This window comes from Zosterops lateralis (assembly GCF_965231275.1).
Source record: "Zosterops lateralis genome assembly, chromosome: 5".
NCBI classification, from domain to species: Eukaryota; Metazoa; Chordata; class Aves; order Passeriformes; family Zosteropidae; genus Zosterops; species Zosterops lateralis.
In genome coordinates, this window is record NC_139766.1 from 11,066,851 (window position 1) to 11,085,783 (window position 18,933).

The 18,933-nt window shown below is 37.0% G+C and overlaps 1 protein-coding gene across 3 annotated transcripts in view; it reads right to left on the bottom strand.

The window, feature by feature from the left end:
• Positions 1-7,088: 7,088 nt before the first annotated feature.
• Positions 7,089-18,933, bottom strand: part of SH3TC1 (SH3 domain and tetratricopeptide repeats 1) — a 28,295-nt gene continuing 16,450 nt past the window's right edge. For 2 of the 3 annotated variants that reach the window (XM_083861879.1, XM_083861881.1), the window contains 9 exons: positions 18,736-18,863; positions 16,520-16,561; positions 13,249-14,937; positions 12,706-12,886; positions 10,703-10,853; positions 9,416-9,538; positions 8,970-9,120; positions 7,900-8,096; positions 7,089-7,679 (listed from right to left, as the gene is read on the bottom strand). In XM_083861879.1, the coding sequence (XP_083718005.1) occupies positions 7,449-7,679; positions 7,900-8,096; positions 8,970-9,120; positions 9,416-9,538; positions 10,703-10,853; positions 12,706-12,886; positions 13,249-14,937; positions 16,520-16,561; positions 18,736-18,863 (2,893 nt within the window). In that variant the 3' untranslated portion in view covers positions 7,089-7,448. Of the gene's footprint in view, positions 7,680-7,899; positions 8,097-8,969; positions 9,121-9,415; positions 9,539-10,702; positions 10,854-12,705; positions 12,887-13,248; positions 14,938-16,519; positions 16,562-18,735; positions 18,864-18,933 lie in introns of those variants that run through there. The other variant, XM_083861880.1, reaches the window with a different exon arrangement.

Consider the following 18,933-nt stretch of genomic DNA (forward strand, 5'->3'; position numbering starts at 1 on the left):
GTTACTTTCTTCATACATGTATTTTTTTTTGAGGACTTCCTTTGGGAGTATAGCTAATGAATTCTTGAGTCTTATTGGCACGCACATCTTCTGTCACCAATTTGAGTCTGTGCATAAGCTGTGTTACTGGTAGCTCAGGAGTGAGTTTGATGAGTTTATCTTCAATTGCTATGGCATAACTGATCAATACAATGACAAAAAAATACCACTTTTGAAAATGCCATGAAGATATTAAAAATTCATTGCAGTTCTGTGCTTGTCCAGTGCACAGATTTATTTATTTTAATCTGAAAGGACTGGTTGCATAATTTATTCTAGAGATTATGGTTGGCTTTTTTGAAAAGTAGAAATAAAGTCATTAAAAGCAGTGATGTAACACTGTATTAGATTAAAAAAATAATGCTAAAAAAGAGGGTCTACAAGTGTCGTGAGACTAGTTCTGCTATGTTGGAATTCTCCAAACTACTTTGACCATAGTGGAGAGTATCCCATATGCAATGATACTTTAATTAATGCCTAGATGCATATTTAGTAAGATCTTTCCAGAGTATTTTAAATTAGCTGGGTGATATTGAAAATACATGTGCTTGCCTAATCAAAACCTTTATATTAAGGTGTTTCAGCTTTAAGTTACAATTTCTGAAATTACAAAAGAATGACAGAAAATATGGCTTGATAAAACTTTTAAGAAATAAAAATCATTCCCAGTTTGCCTTATATTTTCCTTTATTTCAGGAAAACTGAAGGCTCATTTTTAAAATTTCTTGACTCTCCAGTACTAAAAATTAAATGAAGAATAAAATTATCCTGTCATTGATAGCTTTCATGCAATCTAACTGATAGACTAACTGTGGAAGGTTCTTGCACAAGATGACAGATTAAGGAAGAATCCAAGCAGAAATTGTCAAACTCATAGTCCAGTAAAATCATCCAAATATTAGCTTAATGGAAGTGTAAACAAAGCAGACATTAAGTTGGCTTAGGAACTGTGGAATGGGAGAAGACTCAATTAGAGAAATATAAATAAGCCAATAAAGGAGAATGGATTTTTTTCAGAAGAGAAAAAAAAAAAATGTGAGTCTTCAACTATAGGAAAAGTAAGAGACTAGTTTTACAGCATGCACTTGTGATCTTCTTCCAAAATCAGACCTCTCCAACGGATCTTATAAACCAAATCCTGTAAAATATGTCCCACTCTGCAGCCCACTTTCCAGTAGAACCTTTAATATTTTGTAGAGCAATAAAGGAGAGGGGAAGGTCACTGAAAGGACAAACAAGAAGGATGTGTAAGAAAATTCCAAAACTTTTATATCCTGTGGAGAAGTGGTCCTCATGGTTTAGTGCAAACATAACGATGAGGAAATCTCTCCCGTTCATCCCTGCCCACGTTACCCACTTCTCCAGACTCTCACATGGGAAAACACACACCAGAGCTGCTCCCAGATGGGAAGAAGATTCAGTCTCTCAGCCCACATTCACTATTTCCATGATTCCATTCAACCTGAGCCCTTCTGCAGGACCTCAGCATTCAGCTTTTAACTCCCATGGCAAGGGAATGTTGTGCTAGATGTAGACCTTTAGCCAATCTCAAATTCTTAATTTGACCCAGATCTAGGGCTTTATTTTAATGAAGCTTGGCTGATTTATGTGAACTGAGAATGTGGCTTATTGTCCAAATCAGAATTCCACGTTTCAAGGACTGAGTAAAATAAAATCTTAACTTATGAACACAGAGGTCCAAAGGCAGCAATATAAATATTTTTAAATGCTTACAGTTTATATTAGATTTAACTTGCTATAAACCATATCCATCATATTTAATACGGGATTAGTTTATTTAAAAAAATTGAAAATAGAACACAGTTTAGAAAAGATCAACAAATACATTTAGGTAATCCAGGTATAGATTTTAAAGTGAAATTGATGAACACTAAAAAAGCAGCTTGTAACTGCAGATATTTGCACATTAACAAAGAATAAAACAAAAAAAAAATAGAGAAACGTGCTCAGTGCACTGATTTTAAATTTTACCCCTTGCCAAGTAGAAAGGATGTGTCTAACAAAAAGCAGCCCATATATGAACCCATATAATTGCAGTGAGTATAGCAGACTGGACATTATGTAGCAGTATCTCCAAAAGTAGTTCTCGTGGCATTTTTCCTCATTTTGAGCAGAGAATAAGCCTTGTTCATACTTCTCACACCTTTTATTTTACTTTCTCTTGGAAGTCTTGTGGGTTTCTTTGCTTGACCCTTCTCAGGGCACAGAGTGTGCACATGGCAGACCCTGCTTACCCCAGCAAGATGCAAGTAGATGAAACTTGCTCAGTAGGCACAGAATTTTGGTAGCATGCTTCAAAACATCTTTCCTACACAAGTTAATTTTTTTTAAAAGCTTATGACAAGAATAATTTTTGACAGGAGAAAGCACACTGTTAAAAAAAACCACCTCTGCTTTCCTGACAAATCAATGTGCCTGGTGACTAAAGCTTAATAGTGAACAGGTAACCAGACTTTGCTCCATCTAAAATAAACATTGACCAATTAGTACACTTTTCTCTAGACTCATTCTTAGAAATAGGATTGATTTTTTTCCAACATTAACTGGTATGTGGCAGACACCCAGGAACCAGCATGAGTGTTGAAAAGCCTGGCAGACATAAAAGTAAAAACAATGTCTAAAAAAGGAAAGCAATAGAGCAAACATAATTGGCAAAAGATGCAATGAGGACAACTGTTCTCTGATTTAGTAAGAAAGTGTGTCATCTTTTTAATGACCCAGAAAGTCACAGATGCAACTTAATACACATTGATCAACTGGTAGGCAGAAAAAGGAAATATGTAACAGCAAAGTAATTCTACACAAAAATTCCACTGCAAAGAGGAAAACATTTTTAGGCTAAGATACTTTTTGACACATACATCAGTTTTCTTGAAATTTCCTGTAGTTGCAAATATTTCAAGCTTTTAAGAAACCTGTAGTTATCAATAACTTAAAATAAATTTGATATCTTGGGTAATAAAGAAAGAATAATAACCATCTAATTATCATTATTTCATGCTGAACAACTTATTTACTCAGCTGTATGTTTGCATGTAAGACTGCTGTTATCTCTGGTATGCAGGAAGAACAGAAAAAAGAACTTTTATACAGTGTATAATTGACAGACCTACAGCAGAGCATGAAAGAAAAACAGTTTTCACATTACTTAGTAAGCAATTTACAAGTGTTTTTTTCTCTTGAGTTCAATTCAGCAGTACCAGAATGCATGATTTTAATCATGCCTTTATACAACATAAGTCTTGACCAATATGAGACAGATTCAAGATTTAAAGGAATTTGCAGTGCATATCACTTTAATCTACCAAGGAAATATCTGCAGATTTATGCCAAGAATTAAAAAGACAAGAAGAAATAGTTTCTAGTGAATAGCATCATGGATAGTGTAGATGTATTTATTTCGGTATCCCATGTCTCTACAATTTGGGTATTTCTGTATGGTTATTACTAATTTTACAGGAAGTTCCACCTAAATGTGAGGAAAACTCCTTTACTGTGCAGGTGGCAGAGCACTGGAATAGATTGCTCAGAGAGGATGTGGAGTCTCCCTTACAGGAGATATTCAGGAACTGTCTGGATACAATCCTGTGCAAGGTACTCTTGGTTGACTCTGCTTGTGCAGGGAGGTTGGGCCAGATGCCCTATGTCCAAACCTCACCCATTATGTGATTATGTGAATATCAACTCTGAAATCTAAGACAAATCCTGATCACATTTCACATTTATGCTCAGAAATTTAAGGCTTAATTAAGAAGGGGAGACTGAGAAGGGATCTGATCAATGCCTGCAAATATCTCAAAGGCAGGTGCCAAGGGGATGGTGATAGACTCTGTTCAGTGGTGCCCAGTGACAGGACAAGGAACAATGAACATAAAATACAACGCTAAAAGTTCCTCCTCAACACAAGGAAGAACTTTACAATGAGGATGGCAGAGCACTGGAACAGCTGCTCAGGGAGGTCATGGAGTCTCCGTCTCTGGAGATGTCCCAAACCTAGACATGGTTCTGTGTAACCCACTTTAGGTCACCCTGTCTTGGCAGGAGGTTGGTCTGGATGATGTCCAGAGCTCCCTTCCTACCCTACCAATTCTGTGATCCTGTGAATTGAGAGTGAAATTGCCTCAATAAACAAGAGGTTATTCAATGCTGAAGATATTTTTAAAAGAAATGTAGACTAAAAGTGATTCATTTACATTTGAATTTCAAGGAAATATAGATGCTTTGCTGCATTGCCACTGAAGAACAGTGTATCTAGATTTGGAAGGTTTGATATGGTATTATATGGATAAGAATTGCTAAAGAGAAATTATAGAAAAATGTAGAAAATAACTTGGGGGTTGGTGTATCACTAGACCTAAATCCCCAATTCTCCTAAAAACATCCATCCCCACCCATTCATGGCCAAAGGTCAAAGTGTACAAGAACTCTAGAAAAGGAGCAAACATTAGGGTTCACATTCAGTTTCAGTCACTTCTTAGGCGTTCACTTGGAGCTCCTAGTACACATATGCTCTCTTGCTTTTTGATATTACAAAAAGCACAGTTATACTACTACTGGGTTAAATCTTGAGGGAGAAAAAGAAACAGCTCTGTTTCATCTCAAACATGCACCCATGGCATATATTAGCAAAGGCAGGCACACAAAAATGTGTCTTCATCTTAAGCAAAATAACAAACAGGAGGATAATAGTCCATGATTCTTTGTAAAGTCTTTCCCCACATTGGGAATGGATTGGACCCTGAGAAGGTTCTCTCTCCCTCATTGTATAACCTTACGGATAGAACACAGGTATCTAATACCAGCCCACAGCATTAAATATACTCCAGGAAAAATTCAGAAAGAACCAGTGTTATTTTTAGAAAAGCAAAAATGGTCCACTTATTATGCTCATTCCAACTTCCAAAAAATTAGATATTTTCCGTGCAATGGTGAAATTCCCTTCTGTTGACTTGGCAAAGAAAGGCTACTTTGAACAGATTTTGTACATCTGCTACATCAGGAAAAACACCTGCTGACAATTTTTGAGAATTTCCCAGCACATAACTCTCTAGAGTAATTCAGCATCTAAATGGCATACAAGTTTCACAATATTGTATGTAATTGTGGTTTTTTTGCCTTTCCATGAAAAGACACAATCCATTTAGTATGTCAGTGCAAAGGCAACTTAACCAATCACCCAGTTATTAAAATGTCAGCACAAGATAGATATTCATGAAATTAAACATTTTTCATACCTTTACTATCTGAAATGGCCAAATGAAGGCAGCAAAGCATTAGGAGCAAAATATTTAGAGGGACTTTTCCTGGGCATTCAGCAGAGAATAACACCACCCAGGCAATTTGTATTAACTGAGAAAACAGCTGCTAACTGCTAATGTCTTTGGTACAGCTTCAGAAAAAGTTCTTGGTTCCTTAGGTTAAGTATTTTGAATGTCACTGCCTATAGTACTGTAGCACCAGGTTTGTACAAAGAATTCATGGGGCATTTCTCTTGGCAAAACAAGAAAACATCGAAAGTTGACCACTTCAAAAATTAATACCAGCAGTTTTGAGCATGTGCCTGCATCCAACCTCATTCAGTAGGTTTCTTCTCTACCACAGTACTCCGCACTTGCACAGCAGTTCTCCTAATATGAAAAAAATCTGCATAGAACCTCAGAGCAGCCAACTTTGTTTGTGGATAAGTCAATTAAAGGCATTTCAAAGTAGCTTAGAATGATTATCTTCAACTCTTTTTACTCTCTGCAAATGCTCTTTTGCTTTCTTAGCAGGTATTTTCTTTGCAATAAATGCAGACTTGAGAAAGCTCTGTTTTGCTTCCCTGGTAAACGGTCTCAAAGTGTTTTAGCTTATCTGTTTCGAGAGGGTTTATTTCAGTGAGTCATGAGGTCGTTAGGGTTGTTTTTAGCTTTGTTTTAAGAAATTTTAGCTGGACGGGAAGGGTAATGGAGAAAGTGCGATACTTTTCCAAGTTTGTGGATTCCTTTGTTAAGCTGGGAGGCCAGAAGGCACTGATGCAAGGCTAGACATTGCCACCCCGTGGCCGAGGCTGCGGCAAGGCCCGAAAATTGGGGAGTAGTATTGAAACAAAATCAGAGGCTCAGAGTCCTGGAAAAGCCAGGGGGAAAGGAGCTAAACTTCTCCGAGCGCACCTAAGTTGAAAAAGTGCAGAATCGTAACCCGGAAATTTTAACTCGAAAGTGAACTGCTAATCCAACAGAGAGTACAGGATTGTCAACATGTACACAGACAAACACAGAATATGCAGAGATTAGATTGTTTTTGTAAAACCAGAAATTATTTGATTTACGGGGAAAAAAAAATAAAAATCCTGGAATTTCCATACAGATAAATTGGGGAAACTCTGGGCCCTCTCCCTGCACTTCTTGTCATCGCATTCACTTTCTCTGTTCTCACTTGCTTTCGAAATTTTTCCTTCTTTTCTTTTAAGTTTTTTTTTTTTTTTTTTTTTTTTTTTTTTTTTTTTTTTTTTTTTTGGTAGTTTCTTCTCTCTCTTACCTTACATTTCTTCCCGGATTTCAGCATTTGAATTGGAGTAATTTCATCTCCCACCGTTTGCTTGCAAGAGCTCTGCTTGCAAACTTTCTCATTTTTTTTCAATCATATCTCCTTTTCCCATCATATCTCCTTTCCAGAGCGTCCATTCCACTTGGTTCTCTGATTTCAAGATTTCGTTCTCTTTCGCAAGAGGAAAGATTCTGACTTTACATTACCAATGAAGTCTTGAGAACTGCTAGTCACATATTATTAGAGCCTTCTTTTCTGTAAACTAATTAGTTTTTATTACATTATGTATGTATATTTTCTGAAATTGGCAAATAAATCATGACTTGTCCCCTTAACTACCACAGTAGTGTATATTTATACAAAATGAGGAGTGATATCTGGGCAGTTCGGGCACACCAATTCTCAAACCTCTCTGCCATGCTTGTTTATATATATTTTATTCATGTCTAATAAAATAATAAATCTACGTCAGGCAAAGGAAGTCAGAAATTATACTGAGTGGTTTTTATTCTGTAGCACTTTATTAAATATTTTTCATTGCATCTATACATTAATCATTTCCAAGTGTCCATCAAGGGAGAATTATATAGGAAAGAAAATTTTAGTTAAAAGGGAAGAGACTGTTGTTTTTAGTTTTAGTTCACTGATCGATCCTTAAACAACAAGTACAAGACTTTATCTTAAAGACAATGAAATGTAGTTCACTGTCATATAAACTAGTAATTTAGTCTGGGATGAGGAGCTCCACCTTACAGCACACAGATAATGAGTCATTGTATGCAGGCTGCATCCTCCTACAAAGCCATTGTAGTATTTCCTTAGGTTCTTCTGCAGTAGTTAGGCTGTATTTTCCAAAATGCTTATGAACTCTTGTAACATCGATCAGGGGCTAAATTAATTCTTCTTACATTCAGCTCTGTTGCAAAGGTTCTTGCCTTTTGGTAGAAGAAGAGAGACATTTCCCGATCCACGAGGAAGTTATGGTAGATCACAGCAAGTCTGGTGTAAATCTTCAGTTGAGCTTTTTTGTTACCCAAGTCCATGGCAGCAGCAAGTGCCAAGTGGTAATAGCCAGCTGCATCAAATGGGTCCTGAAATAAGAGGCTCAAAGATAGTACAACCGGTGCACAAAGACTGCACAGCTCAGGTTTGTGAGTATTTAACAAGAATAATATAGATTCTAAGTTTTTGTGGTTTTCCCACTTTAGTATTTCCATTCCAAACACACAAAACCAGAAAATGGCAGAATCTGATTCTATGAAATATTACTCAGTATAAAAATTGGCTACACAAGTTATAAAAATCTCTTACCTTAAGGTCATAGAATATAATATCTCCTAAGACCGAGTACACTTTGACATAGTAGAGTGTTTCCTCCTCAAACTCCAGAGGAGAGGAACAGAGGGACAAGGCCTTTAAATAGAAGTGTTCAGCTAGTTCACAGTGACCCAAATGGTGATGGATGGCTGCCAGGCGATGGTAAGCTATTCTTTCATTTAGCTGATTTCCTAAGAGATAACATACAAGTCAGGATAAAAACAAAGACAAAGTACTCAAATCTATGTTACTTTAAAAAAATTCTGCATTGAATTTGCTGAGCTTTTGTTGAATAAAACCACATTTGCTTAAGAGACACATGGTCAAAACCTGCCCTTCAAGAAAAATCCTATGGAATTCCTGAATTTCCTCCCATAGGATTTGACAGCATCCGGGATTTTAAGAAATAACTACATTAATCTCTTATGTATATATTATAATATATATACACACACACATTGTGCATACTTACAAAGAATACAAATAGATTATTGTGAAAGAAAATTAATGGGAATAAAGACTGCTTTGCCCATCCCAATATATATTTTACATGAAAATTTATGACAAAAAAATTACTTTCACACTGATCAAAATGACCTGTCTGTTCTTGTTGAACCTTCTTGTTAAGAAGGTTTTTAACCCTCAGTTGAACAGCTCCCAAACTTGAAGAATAGTAATTTAGAAACAAGCCTATCATTTTTGATTTTTCCCTCTCGTGTTGGTTCATCAGAGCAATGGGCAAATCTGAAAGCATATGGCACTCAAAAGCCTCTTAGGAATATATTATTCATGAGTATTGTATCTTAGCTCTTAGAAGCACACTCAGTTTGGACATAAAATTCCAGGTTTGCTTCTGTTCTCTACCAAAGGTTTTCCATTTGATCCTAAGTTAGAGGAGGAAGCAATAAATTGCTTGTTCTTGAATAGAAGCAAAAAATAGCAATTATAGTAATGTTATTAAATCCTGGCAAGAAATGATTGAATGCAAGGGAAGAAAACTTTAAATTTAGAATACTGTTATATTTTTAGAGGTATCACTCATATATAATGGAAATTATTCTTACCTAAATTTACACTGAGGATGAGAGCTACTCTTGCATATTCCAGACTCTCTTCATAAGCCTTCAGATTCATCAGCAGTTCCACCAATTTATTGCATAATCTGAGTTCAGTGGTTTTGTTGCCAGTCTGAACAGCAAGTGGGAGAGCCCTGTCCTGAAATACACAACTTCAGCTTAGGTATGGCTGGATCCCAAGATGTTCACTGATGGGCTCTCATTTATATCAAATGAGGTAATTTCTGGTTTGATTTTGCTCTTTGCTTAGAGCAGTTCTTGCAACCAGAAGTGGACTTGAAACAGGTGAAATATACTAACACTACAACAAGTATGCAGCTGCAATAGGTTATAAAGAGTTTGCTGAGAGGTTCAGCTTTAGATTCAGCATTTGTAGAATACTTGCTATGGTGGGAGGTACATAACTATCAATGCAGCAGAAAAACTGCACAAACCCTGTAGAAAGTGACTGCTTTCTTCTTTTCCCAAGTACCATTGAAAAATATGTCTCCAGCAGCTTCAAACAATTCCATTCCTAAATTTGGGTCTCCTGTGCAAAGAGCAGCATCCTGAGCAACCTGAAAAGAAAACAAGGAATAGGGAAGGAAAGAAAGAAATTAATTCTTGTTTAACCATAGAGTAAAAAAATCTTAAGTATTAGCAATTTAAAAAAAATCTTTTTATTATCTCTCCTATTATAATGATGAGAAAGGCTACATTTGCTGTGAACATGCTCTTTTTTTGGTACCCTGTCTTTGAAAAAGCCAGATGCTGAAGAAGAAACAAAAACCTGGTTTCCTTTTCCTGGTGATAGCATTGTGCTATCTTTGTCAGCACATGGTATTCTAAAAACAACAGTGTATGTGATAGCTGCCATATAGTAAATTTGAATTAGATCAAACATATCACAGAAATAAATTCAAATTGTAAGTTAGATATTGCTAGCTGCAGATTTAAAAGCCTGTGAACTAATTTCTGTAAAAAAATGCAGGTGTGCTATTTTAATCTCATGGATAAATACATGTCTTGTTAGCAAAAAAGGCCTAATGAAAGACAGCATGCAAAGCAAGAATACCAGGCTCCTAAGTTATTAATAGAGAAAATATTAATGAAAATGTGCCTTTTACATAAGACAAGGTTAAGAATCTTTTCTGTGAATCTTCAAAGCTCTGGCTTTGTCTCCTTTAGTTTTTGATTTGCATTCAGTCCCTCTTTCTACTTGAGCACAGAGGTGTGCAGACACGTGCCTCTGCTGTCACACATGAAAAGACAACTGCAGCTCCAGCTGGCTCCATGTCGTACTAGGCATGGCCACAGAATGAAAGATTCAGATGCTTCCTAAAGAAGCTACTCTGTTTTCCTGGGAATCTGACCCACAGGCCAGCATGCTAAGGGGATTTTTCTCTGTTACCCACCAGCATGTAGCATGCAGGTGTCATATAATTGCTCTGGTCCTGTAGAGCTGGTAAATGGTGTTGAAAAAACACATAGAATTAACATAAACTAAGAAAGGTCACTGCCCAAAATCCTTCCAGAATCAAGCAACAGATTAAAATGGATGACCAGTGGAAAATGCTGAGTCTTCCCCTTCACGTGCTGAGCATTATATGAATGGTGTCACTGAATCATCAGAACATCAACTGGAAAAATGTATGGAATTTTTATATCTAATTAGTTACCCTTGCCATGCCAGCTGAACAACACTGATACCATGTGCATGCCTGTAAGTGTTGACAACATACCTGAATATAAAGATCCACAAGCTCATTCTGCCTCAGGACATAGTATATCTTTCCTGCCTGTAGCCAAGCATATGCCTCCTTCTCTTTTTTCTGGAGATCTATAAATATTCCAAGGCTTCTTTTGGTGTATTCCAGAGCTGACCTGTAGGCCCTGAAACAGGGAATAGTGCTACTAACAGAAGGGTTTTTCAGAATTGCAAATGATTTTCTTCATAAAAAGAAATGCTACTATAAAAGACATTCTGTTTCCTCTATTTAGGGCACAATTATAATTTCTCAGCTATCTTACACTAGTAACTAAAGAACTCTCTTTTTTTTTCCTCTTTTTTTGTTCCATCTATGTTTCCTGTTAGATTTTTACCTATTATATTGTTACATATTACATAAATATGTTATCTATATAATTATATATATATTACTATATTATGCTAGTCATACATTTTTCCTGTTATATTCAATATTATTTCAAGATGGTTTATATGCGTCCCTCCTCTGCCTCAAACTTGCGAGAAGTAGAAAAGTCTCTCATCTTTAACTCTTCTATAATTTCTGGATTTTTCCTAAAAATATCAAAGAAATTACTTTTTTTTTATCATCTATACATCTGACTTAAGTGCAATTCAGACTAATCAGAAATTGTTGAAAAAACAGGAGACAGGGAGGAGAGTGGTAGGGCAGAGGAGAATGGAACATGTCATGATCAGTTCCAGCAGCACCTAAATTACCACATTTATTGATGTTATGGTGCCTTATACCAGACATAGAAACCCCAGATGTCTTAAATCTTTCTCCATCTTGTGCTAGGCTCTCATCATCTTGACCCAATGCATTTTCTTCTGAGCACAAGACACAAACATGAAAATAGAACATGACCTGCACAGTTATGGTGTTGGAAGAGCTGAGTTTCCTTGTTAGTCAGGGCAGATAACCAGGGCAGACAACAAACAATACTGGGATATGGTGGTCCAACACCATATTGAGTTTGTGCTATTTTCTGGTAGCATACTAAGGTTACACAGTCAACATCTGGGAGCCAGGCTCCTGGGATACACAGATTCCATGTACTACAAGCACACAAAGCAGCAGCTTCTCCAGGCAGCTTGAAAACCAACTCCTTTGTCTTCAGTCTCTCCAAAGGATGGTCACCAACTCTATAATTTACAAGCCCTACCAAAGCAAAATAAATTGGGTGACCTACTAAGCACATTAGCTGCTTAGACTACAGCCACTTAAAGCTAAAATAGGCATCGGTTCTCTTTTCATGACTGAGAATATCTTTTGCATCCTTATGGAGGCAAGCTTGAAAATATCTGAATCTAAAGTAACTCCTTGAAATACACCAAGAAAAAAACCACACAAAGCAGCCTTAAAAAACACATTTTAAATATTCTTAGAGAAAACTGTTTCCTCAGCACTTGCTAATATAATTTAACTTGTGCAATTTGTTATTTCAATTGGATAAGAGCAAAAAATTGGTATTTGAAAAATAAAAGCAATGTAGAAATTGCAGAAGAGTAAAACTATGCAGGTTTGCACATTGGCTTTGTACTTATGTAAGTTTTGATAAAAGCCCTTCCTCAAAGAGAGACACTTACATAGAAGCAATTTAATGCCTGACCTGTTTGGAATATGTTCTTTGGTGTCTTAAAAAAAAAAGTCTTGCAAATATCATTGAAAACAAATCAGCTGATATAGCAGTCATCAAGAGCTGCATAATATATAATAAGTTTAAAATGTTTTACTTAGATTTTAAAAATAAATTGGTTTTTGAAGTGGTGATAATCCCTGCAGAACATCTTGTCTCCCTTGAGAGATTATAGTTACTTAAAAAGAAACAAGAAAATTCTCCATTAGCATTGGACTTTTCAATTCTGATAAAGTGTATTACCAAAGCAGAGAGAGAAAAAAAAATCAGTCACATTCGGCTTTGCACAAATTGAGATCCTCTGCAGGATGGAAAAACTAAAATCAGAATGAAAGAAAAGCCATTCAGCATGTCTTACCTTTCTGTTCCTAAAGACAAATAGAGCTGACTAATGGTTTCTAAAATTTGTCCCTCCAGAACTTTGTTGGACATCTTTCTGGCTAAAGATAGTTGATATTCATTGTAGATGACACACTGAGTCTCATTGGGAGCAACTGTACTGTAGAACTGACACAGCAGTTTAACTGCTTGTAGTTGACCTAAGAGAATAGATTGGAAATATGAATATGAATCTGTTTTAAAATGAAAGTTAATTAATTTAAAAATTATTCATTTTCACTGTTTCACAAACTACAGCACAGATAATGAAAAATATAGAAATCACAACAAGAATATCCCACTGCCATTTCATTCACCCCCAAAGTTAACAAAGACTAGAGGTTACTTCAAACTTCATTTCCAAAATAAAATAGTAATGGAGTCATCTTATGTGCATAAGCTGCCTCAAGCATGGTGGGAAGAATATCAAAGTAAGATATGCATCTCCTAAATACAGATCTATCATACATAAATAACATTCCCAAATGAAGTACATTTTGTAACTTATATAATATTTACTTACTTTCCAGATGACCTGTCTCCATTGCAACTAAAAAAGCCCATTCATAGTAAAACCTTCCTTTCTCTCTTTCAGTTCCACCAATGTAATAACAACCCAGCTGAAGAAGGACTTGAATAAAGTCTTGACCACAGTCCATAGATGGAAGTTTGGAGAATAGTTTAACTGCCCTGATAAAATAATGTTCTGCCAGCTTGCTGGCTGCTGCATGTAGGCAGAGTGCCCCAAAATTAGCCAGGGCAATGGCTTGGTTATGGCTCATCCCAGTCTCTTCTGAAAGGCACAGTGCTTTGTAGTAGCTCTCAGCAGCTTCTTTTGTGTTGTTTGTCCTTTTCAAAGCAATGGCAAGCATATTATGAGCAATCCCAAGCTGCTGAGGACTGCTCCATGCAGAACCTACAACAGCATTTAAAATGGCTAAAGCCACATCATACTGCTTGTAAAGAATGTACAGCCAAGCAAGTGAAACCAAATAGTTGATAGTTTCCTCTGGCTTAGCAGAAGCAGAGTCCAGTGCTTTCATCATGTAAGCAATGGCTTTTCCATACTGTTTGTGGTGGCTGCACAGCTTTGCCAAGCTGAGATAGATAGTGCTGCACAGTCCTTCCTCCTCAGTAGTAAACACAGAAGAAAGGGCTTGTATGAGGTAAGGTGCAATTTGGGATGGGAATATTTGTCTGAGTCTTCTCAGGCCACATAGTTTGGGAGAATTTTTGATGACTAAATCTATCCTGTTCAGGGAATCCATTAAGGTACTGGAGCTCTGGGGAGAGGTAACCTTAATGCAACTTAATACAATGTGTGGCAAACACTTTTCGTGGTAGGACTCTGCCAGTTTGAAGTAGCAGTTGTTGGATAAACTGTTTTGTAAACCCAGATCACTGAGCAACAGCTGAAACCTTTCCAAGAATGGCAGTGCCTCTTGGTGTTGCTTGCGTGCACTGTAATGTTTTGCCAGCAGAAAGCACGCCCTTGCCTCTGCATGTTTGTTCTGGCTCAAAATTGTCCTCTTCAGAGCATACTTCAGTATGTCTGACTCCAGGTCAGCACTGCAAATGTAGTTTGGAATTCCCATGAGAAGAGATGCAGTCTTGTCAAAAATATGAGTACACTTCTCTCTGTTCTTCTGAGTCAAGTAGATGACTGTTAGATTTGTATAAAGAGCAATCACAAAGTACAAATCACTAAACCCTCCAGCTACTGCTCTTGATGCTTCCTCAAAATACACCCGAGCTTGGGAAAATTTCAGCTTTTTGACACTGAGTCTGCCTAAGAGAAAGCACAGTCTTGCTAGTGCCCAGGACAGACCTGCTTTCTTTGCTGCTTCCCTTGCTAATCTTAAAAAACTAACCAGTTGTTCTTCTTCTGAAAATCCATAAAACATGCCATTAGTAAATGAATAAGAGAAATCATACAGGCTTTTGAAGTTGCTCTCATACTCTTTCCTATTTAAGAAGAGTAGCAATGGCTCAAAGATGTCAGATGCTTGACTATCTTCTTGACATATGTGGAAACAAGGCCCTTCAGGTTGAGGAAATATTTCAGTCTTTGAAGAGCCAGCAGATTCCTTCCCTTCAGCAGTTGGCTCTTCATCTTGAGTGGCCTCCAAATTCTTGAAACAATTCTTCAGCAATTCTTCTATCTTTCCATTCTTGCTAGTGGATCCTGGGCTAGAAGGTGGGCATGGAATTTCTGAAATTTAAAAATAAATTAGAGACCACAACTTCCTGTATGCATGCACACAATGACCTTTGATAGACCAACTAAAGCATTTGTCACTGAAGATGCTGTTACGAAAACATTATGTAAACATACTGTGATTTCTTAACAGTACATCTAAGAGACAAGCCAAAGAAGTAAAAAGATAGCAAGGAGGATGAAGAAGCGTGGGAGACTGGAGGAGTGGGAATAAACAGAACTTGCACATGTAAGCTGGTTAGTGATCAGTACACTGGTCTAGCCAGGCTCTGAGCCTGATCCAATCCTAATCCAACTGAAGTCCAGCATTATTTCAAACTGTCTTTTGTATGTGTACACTCAAAAAGTACAGTCAGTTTTTATTCTCTGTTTTCTCCATGTATATGAACAAGAGACCTGCCAAAGAAATACAATTCAAACTAGCTGGTAAGCAGAAGGAAATCTAGGAAGATCCAAGCTCTGAAGTGGAGGCTGGAGAAAGGGCCCAGGGTCAGGGCTGGGATGCTGGTTGGACTTAAGGTGTGAGGGAAATGGGAATTCAACCATTCAAGTAGAGTGAGGGTATCCCTATGTCCTGATAGCATACTAAGGCAGGTCAGCCAGGGCAGGGAGAAGGCTGTGCTATTCGAGCTGGTGAAGCCTCACATGGGTTTTTGGAGTGCCTACAAATGTTCTGTTCTCCTGTTCTGTTCTGCCAGAATGTGTATTGCGTAATAGAATTTCTTCTATCAATCAAACATCAGCCCTGATTCTCTGCTGGCACAGATTATCTTTCACAAAATTACCAATTTCTGGCAACTGATGTGGCCATTTATCCAAATTCTCAAAGTAACAACATCATTGGATACCTTACAAATATAATAAAGACAGCTATACCATTAATTCTTATTCCTCCCACTGTTTTCCAGCCCAGTTAATGGGGCAGGGATTAGGGATGGAGCATACAGTCATAGTCAGTTCTTAAGTTTACAGCTGCAGGTCAACAGGAGCTTGTTGAAGTCACAGATTTAGAGCTCATCTCCCTTAGAATCTCATTTCTGAAACTGCAGCAAAATCATAAATATAAAAATTGTTGTTTAGGAAAATGTAGTACAAAATGAGTAATGATAGTGACAGCTTAGCAATGAAATGCTAAAAGGAAATAATTTTGCATCCTCAACAAAATATCTCGTTTGGGAAATCTATTTCTGGGACAAAGTTTTCTAGTAGACAGAAAAATCTGCTGGAATTCAAACTCAGCAGTTGCCAGGTGCCCCATATGCACTATTTTGCCTTGATAAACAATGTGGAGGGGCAAGGAGGTGGTGCCTGTGTGTCACATCAGTGAAAGTAAGTCACACAATTTGCAGCTGGATAGCAAGTCCCAAGAAAGACATTTGATATCAGTGAAAACACATTATATCTTACAGAAAACCTAGTAAGAAGGGGTTAAAGCAAAATCTCAGAAAGCAAACAATGAGAGAAGAAAATTAGCATGTGAAGAGACATTAGAAGGAGAATAGCTGGCAAAGACACAAAAATATCAGAAGTCTCATTAATTTTATGCAAAAATTGTATGTGTAGGAAGTATTATTACCACATTCATGAGTTCTCTGAAATTCAGGTTCTTCCAATTCATCTGTAAGAAAGAAAAAAATCTTATTAGCTATAGTATCTTGGTTCTTTTTCAGTTTTAAATCTTCTAAAATAAGGCTATATTTAGTTGATAATTCTTTATGACAGAAGAATTTGATACAACCAGGAAATTTAGAAGAAAATAAATATTTTAAGTCTGACCCAAAGCTAACAGGGACTTACCTTCCTGCTGACACAATTCACTGCTTCTACATGGCTATCATCATGCAGCTACCTCTGCTCAGTGAGGTGGGGAGCATCTCACAGTCAGTATTAAAGCCAACTTGTGTTGCAGGAGGGAGGCATTTCTGCTGCATTTAAAGACAAGTGGGCAGCAAAGGTATGACCGTTCTCCACAACCCACTTGGAAAATGAGAGAGCAAGATCCTTTAATACTTTTAGTGTCACTCCCAGAGTAATGGGGAGAGAGGGAAAGGAAGTTATTTAGGGTCATTTGTGTAGATAAGTGTCAGACTTCTGTAGCCATTCCAATAGCAGGTGGGTGAAAACAATCAGTCTTATTTTAAAAGATTTATCTTACTTCTATAGATACTATAACTATAGATCTAGCAGTAGATCTAGCTTTACATTTAAACATAGTAAATCTAGAGCATTAAATTTAATTTAATTACTACTTTTTGTAGCAGATATTTCTCAAGGTGTTTCAGTTGTCATGCTGCATTTCAGGAATATTTTCACTGTTTTTCGTACGCTTGAAGCAATAAAGCGGTTCTGAGGTATAAAGGATGTATACAAAATATACAGAGGCTCACAGACCTATTAAAGCTCTATTTAAGCTGGTGGTAAGCTACTTTGCTAGTCTTTGAGAATGACTTCTCACTGACTGGTTACTTCTGGATCTCCTTTTTATAAATGCTTTCCTGACCTTAGTGGATGAAAGCCCCAGATGTTTACAGTAGTTGTAACTTAATGCTCTAAATATCTAATCAGGGAAGTGCTCGTAAGTGAATACTTCTCAGTAGTTTGATGTAGATGGAGGAATTGAAAATCCATTTCGTCAGATGATACAACAAAGTATCAAGTGAATATTGAAAATGTCTGCTCTGGATAAGTTGAGTTATGCGAATCAATTCAGCTGTTTAAGAAAAAGCAGGTAAAAATGGTACTGTGAGCTGGGAAAGATGCAAAAGAAGGTGGTACTTAAAAGAGTAGGGAGGAGATACAGTGAAAAATGAGCAACAGCAAAAATAGCAGTATGTCCATATATGTCCATGACATGCTTTAGTACCTTAGAGGTTTAAGGTTTTGTTCCCAGGTGTTTCATCACAGCACAGGAGGTGAGATGTGAAGGCATTTTGCACATTTTGCCACAGCAGGTGTGACATGCCCTAGTTACTGTTCACACACACACACTCTGAATTGCAGAATTAAACCAACTTGCCCAACTCCAACCTACAGAGCAGCTCCTTTCAGCCTGGAGCCTGCAGGCCTGTCTCTCAGGGTGGCAATAATGGAAATAAAACTTTGTTAGATATTGGACAAGCATATTCATCACCAACAGCCTGGGGTGAATAAGAAATCACTGCCTCTCTTCAGTTCAGCAAGACTATTACATCACCCTGCCTTCCAGTAAGCCTATAAAGGCAAAACCCCAGTTACCCCAACTGCTTATGCACAGCACAGAGAAATAACAGCTGTATCAGAGATGATGTTTCTATGACTAGATTTTGCTACTTTTCTATACCTTTGAAAATTAAATCAAGCATGAAGAGGTGTGTGTTTGCATTAGCTGTCAATAATTATTATGCTGTGCTACCTTTCCCAAGACAAAAAGCCAGCAGTGTTTGGGTGAACATGCTGCTTTTTATAATGCAGCCATGTGAAATTATAATTTATATTTCAGTCATGTAAAAGCTTGGAGATCTGTGCAGCTCAATAAGAGAGTGTTTAAAAGCCTGTTGTTTAAATCCACTCAGGAAAAAGAAAAAAGACAAAAGACTTACAAATCCTCTGCTGGGAAAAGTCTTGAAACAGCAGTAAGAAGAAAAAACATAATATAAAGGATTTTTATGTGCCATATCAAAGATCCAATTGAATACCAAGATATTTCAAAATAGGTGTAAATTCTGGGATGTCATTGAAAAAATAATTTTATAACGGGACTATAGGAACTACACATGTATCTTGTGCAGTAAAAGGGGTAAAACTCATACTTACCTATTCTGTACACAGAGCAAACATCTGTGATGGAGATTTGTTTCAACATATGTACTACTTCTTCCAAATTTTTTTCTTTTGAAAAAAAAGATAGTTCTTCTGATTCAAGAAAATCCAGATCTTGTGGTCTAGCAAGGAAAGGAGTAAATTTAAAGGTATCTGAAAGCAGATTTGGCTTCAGGAGCTCACTGCATCAGT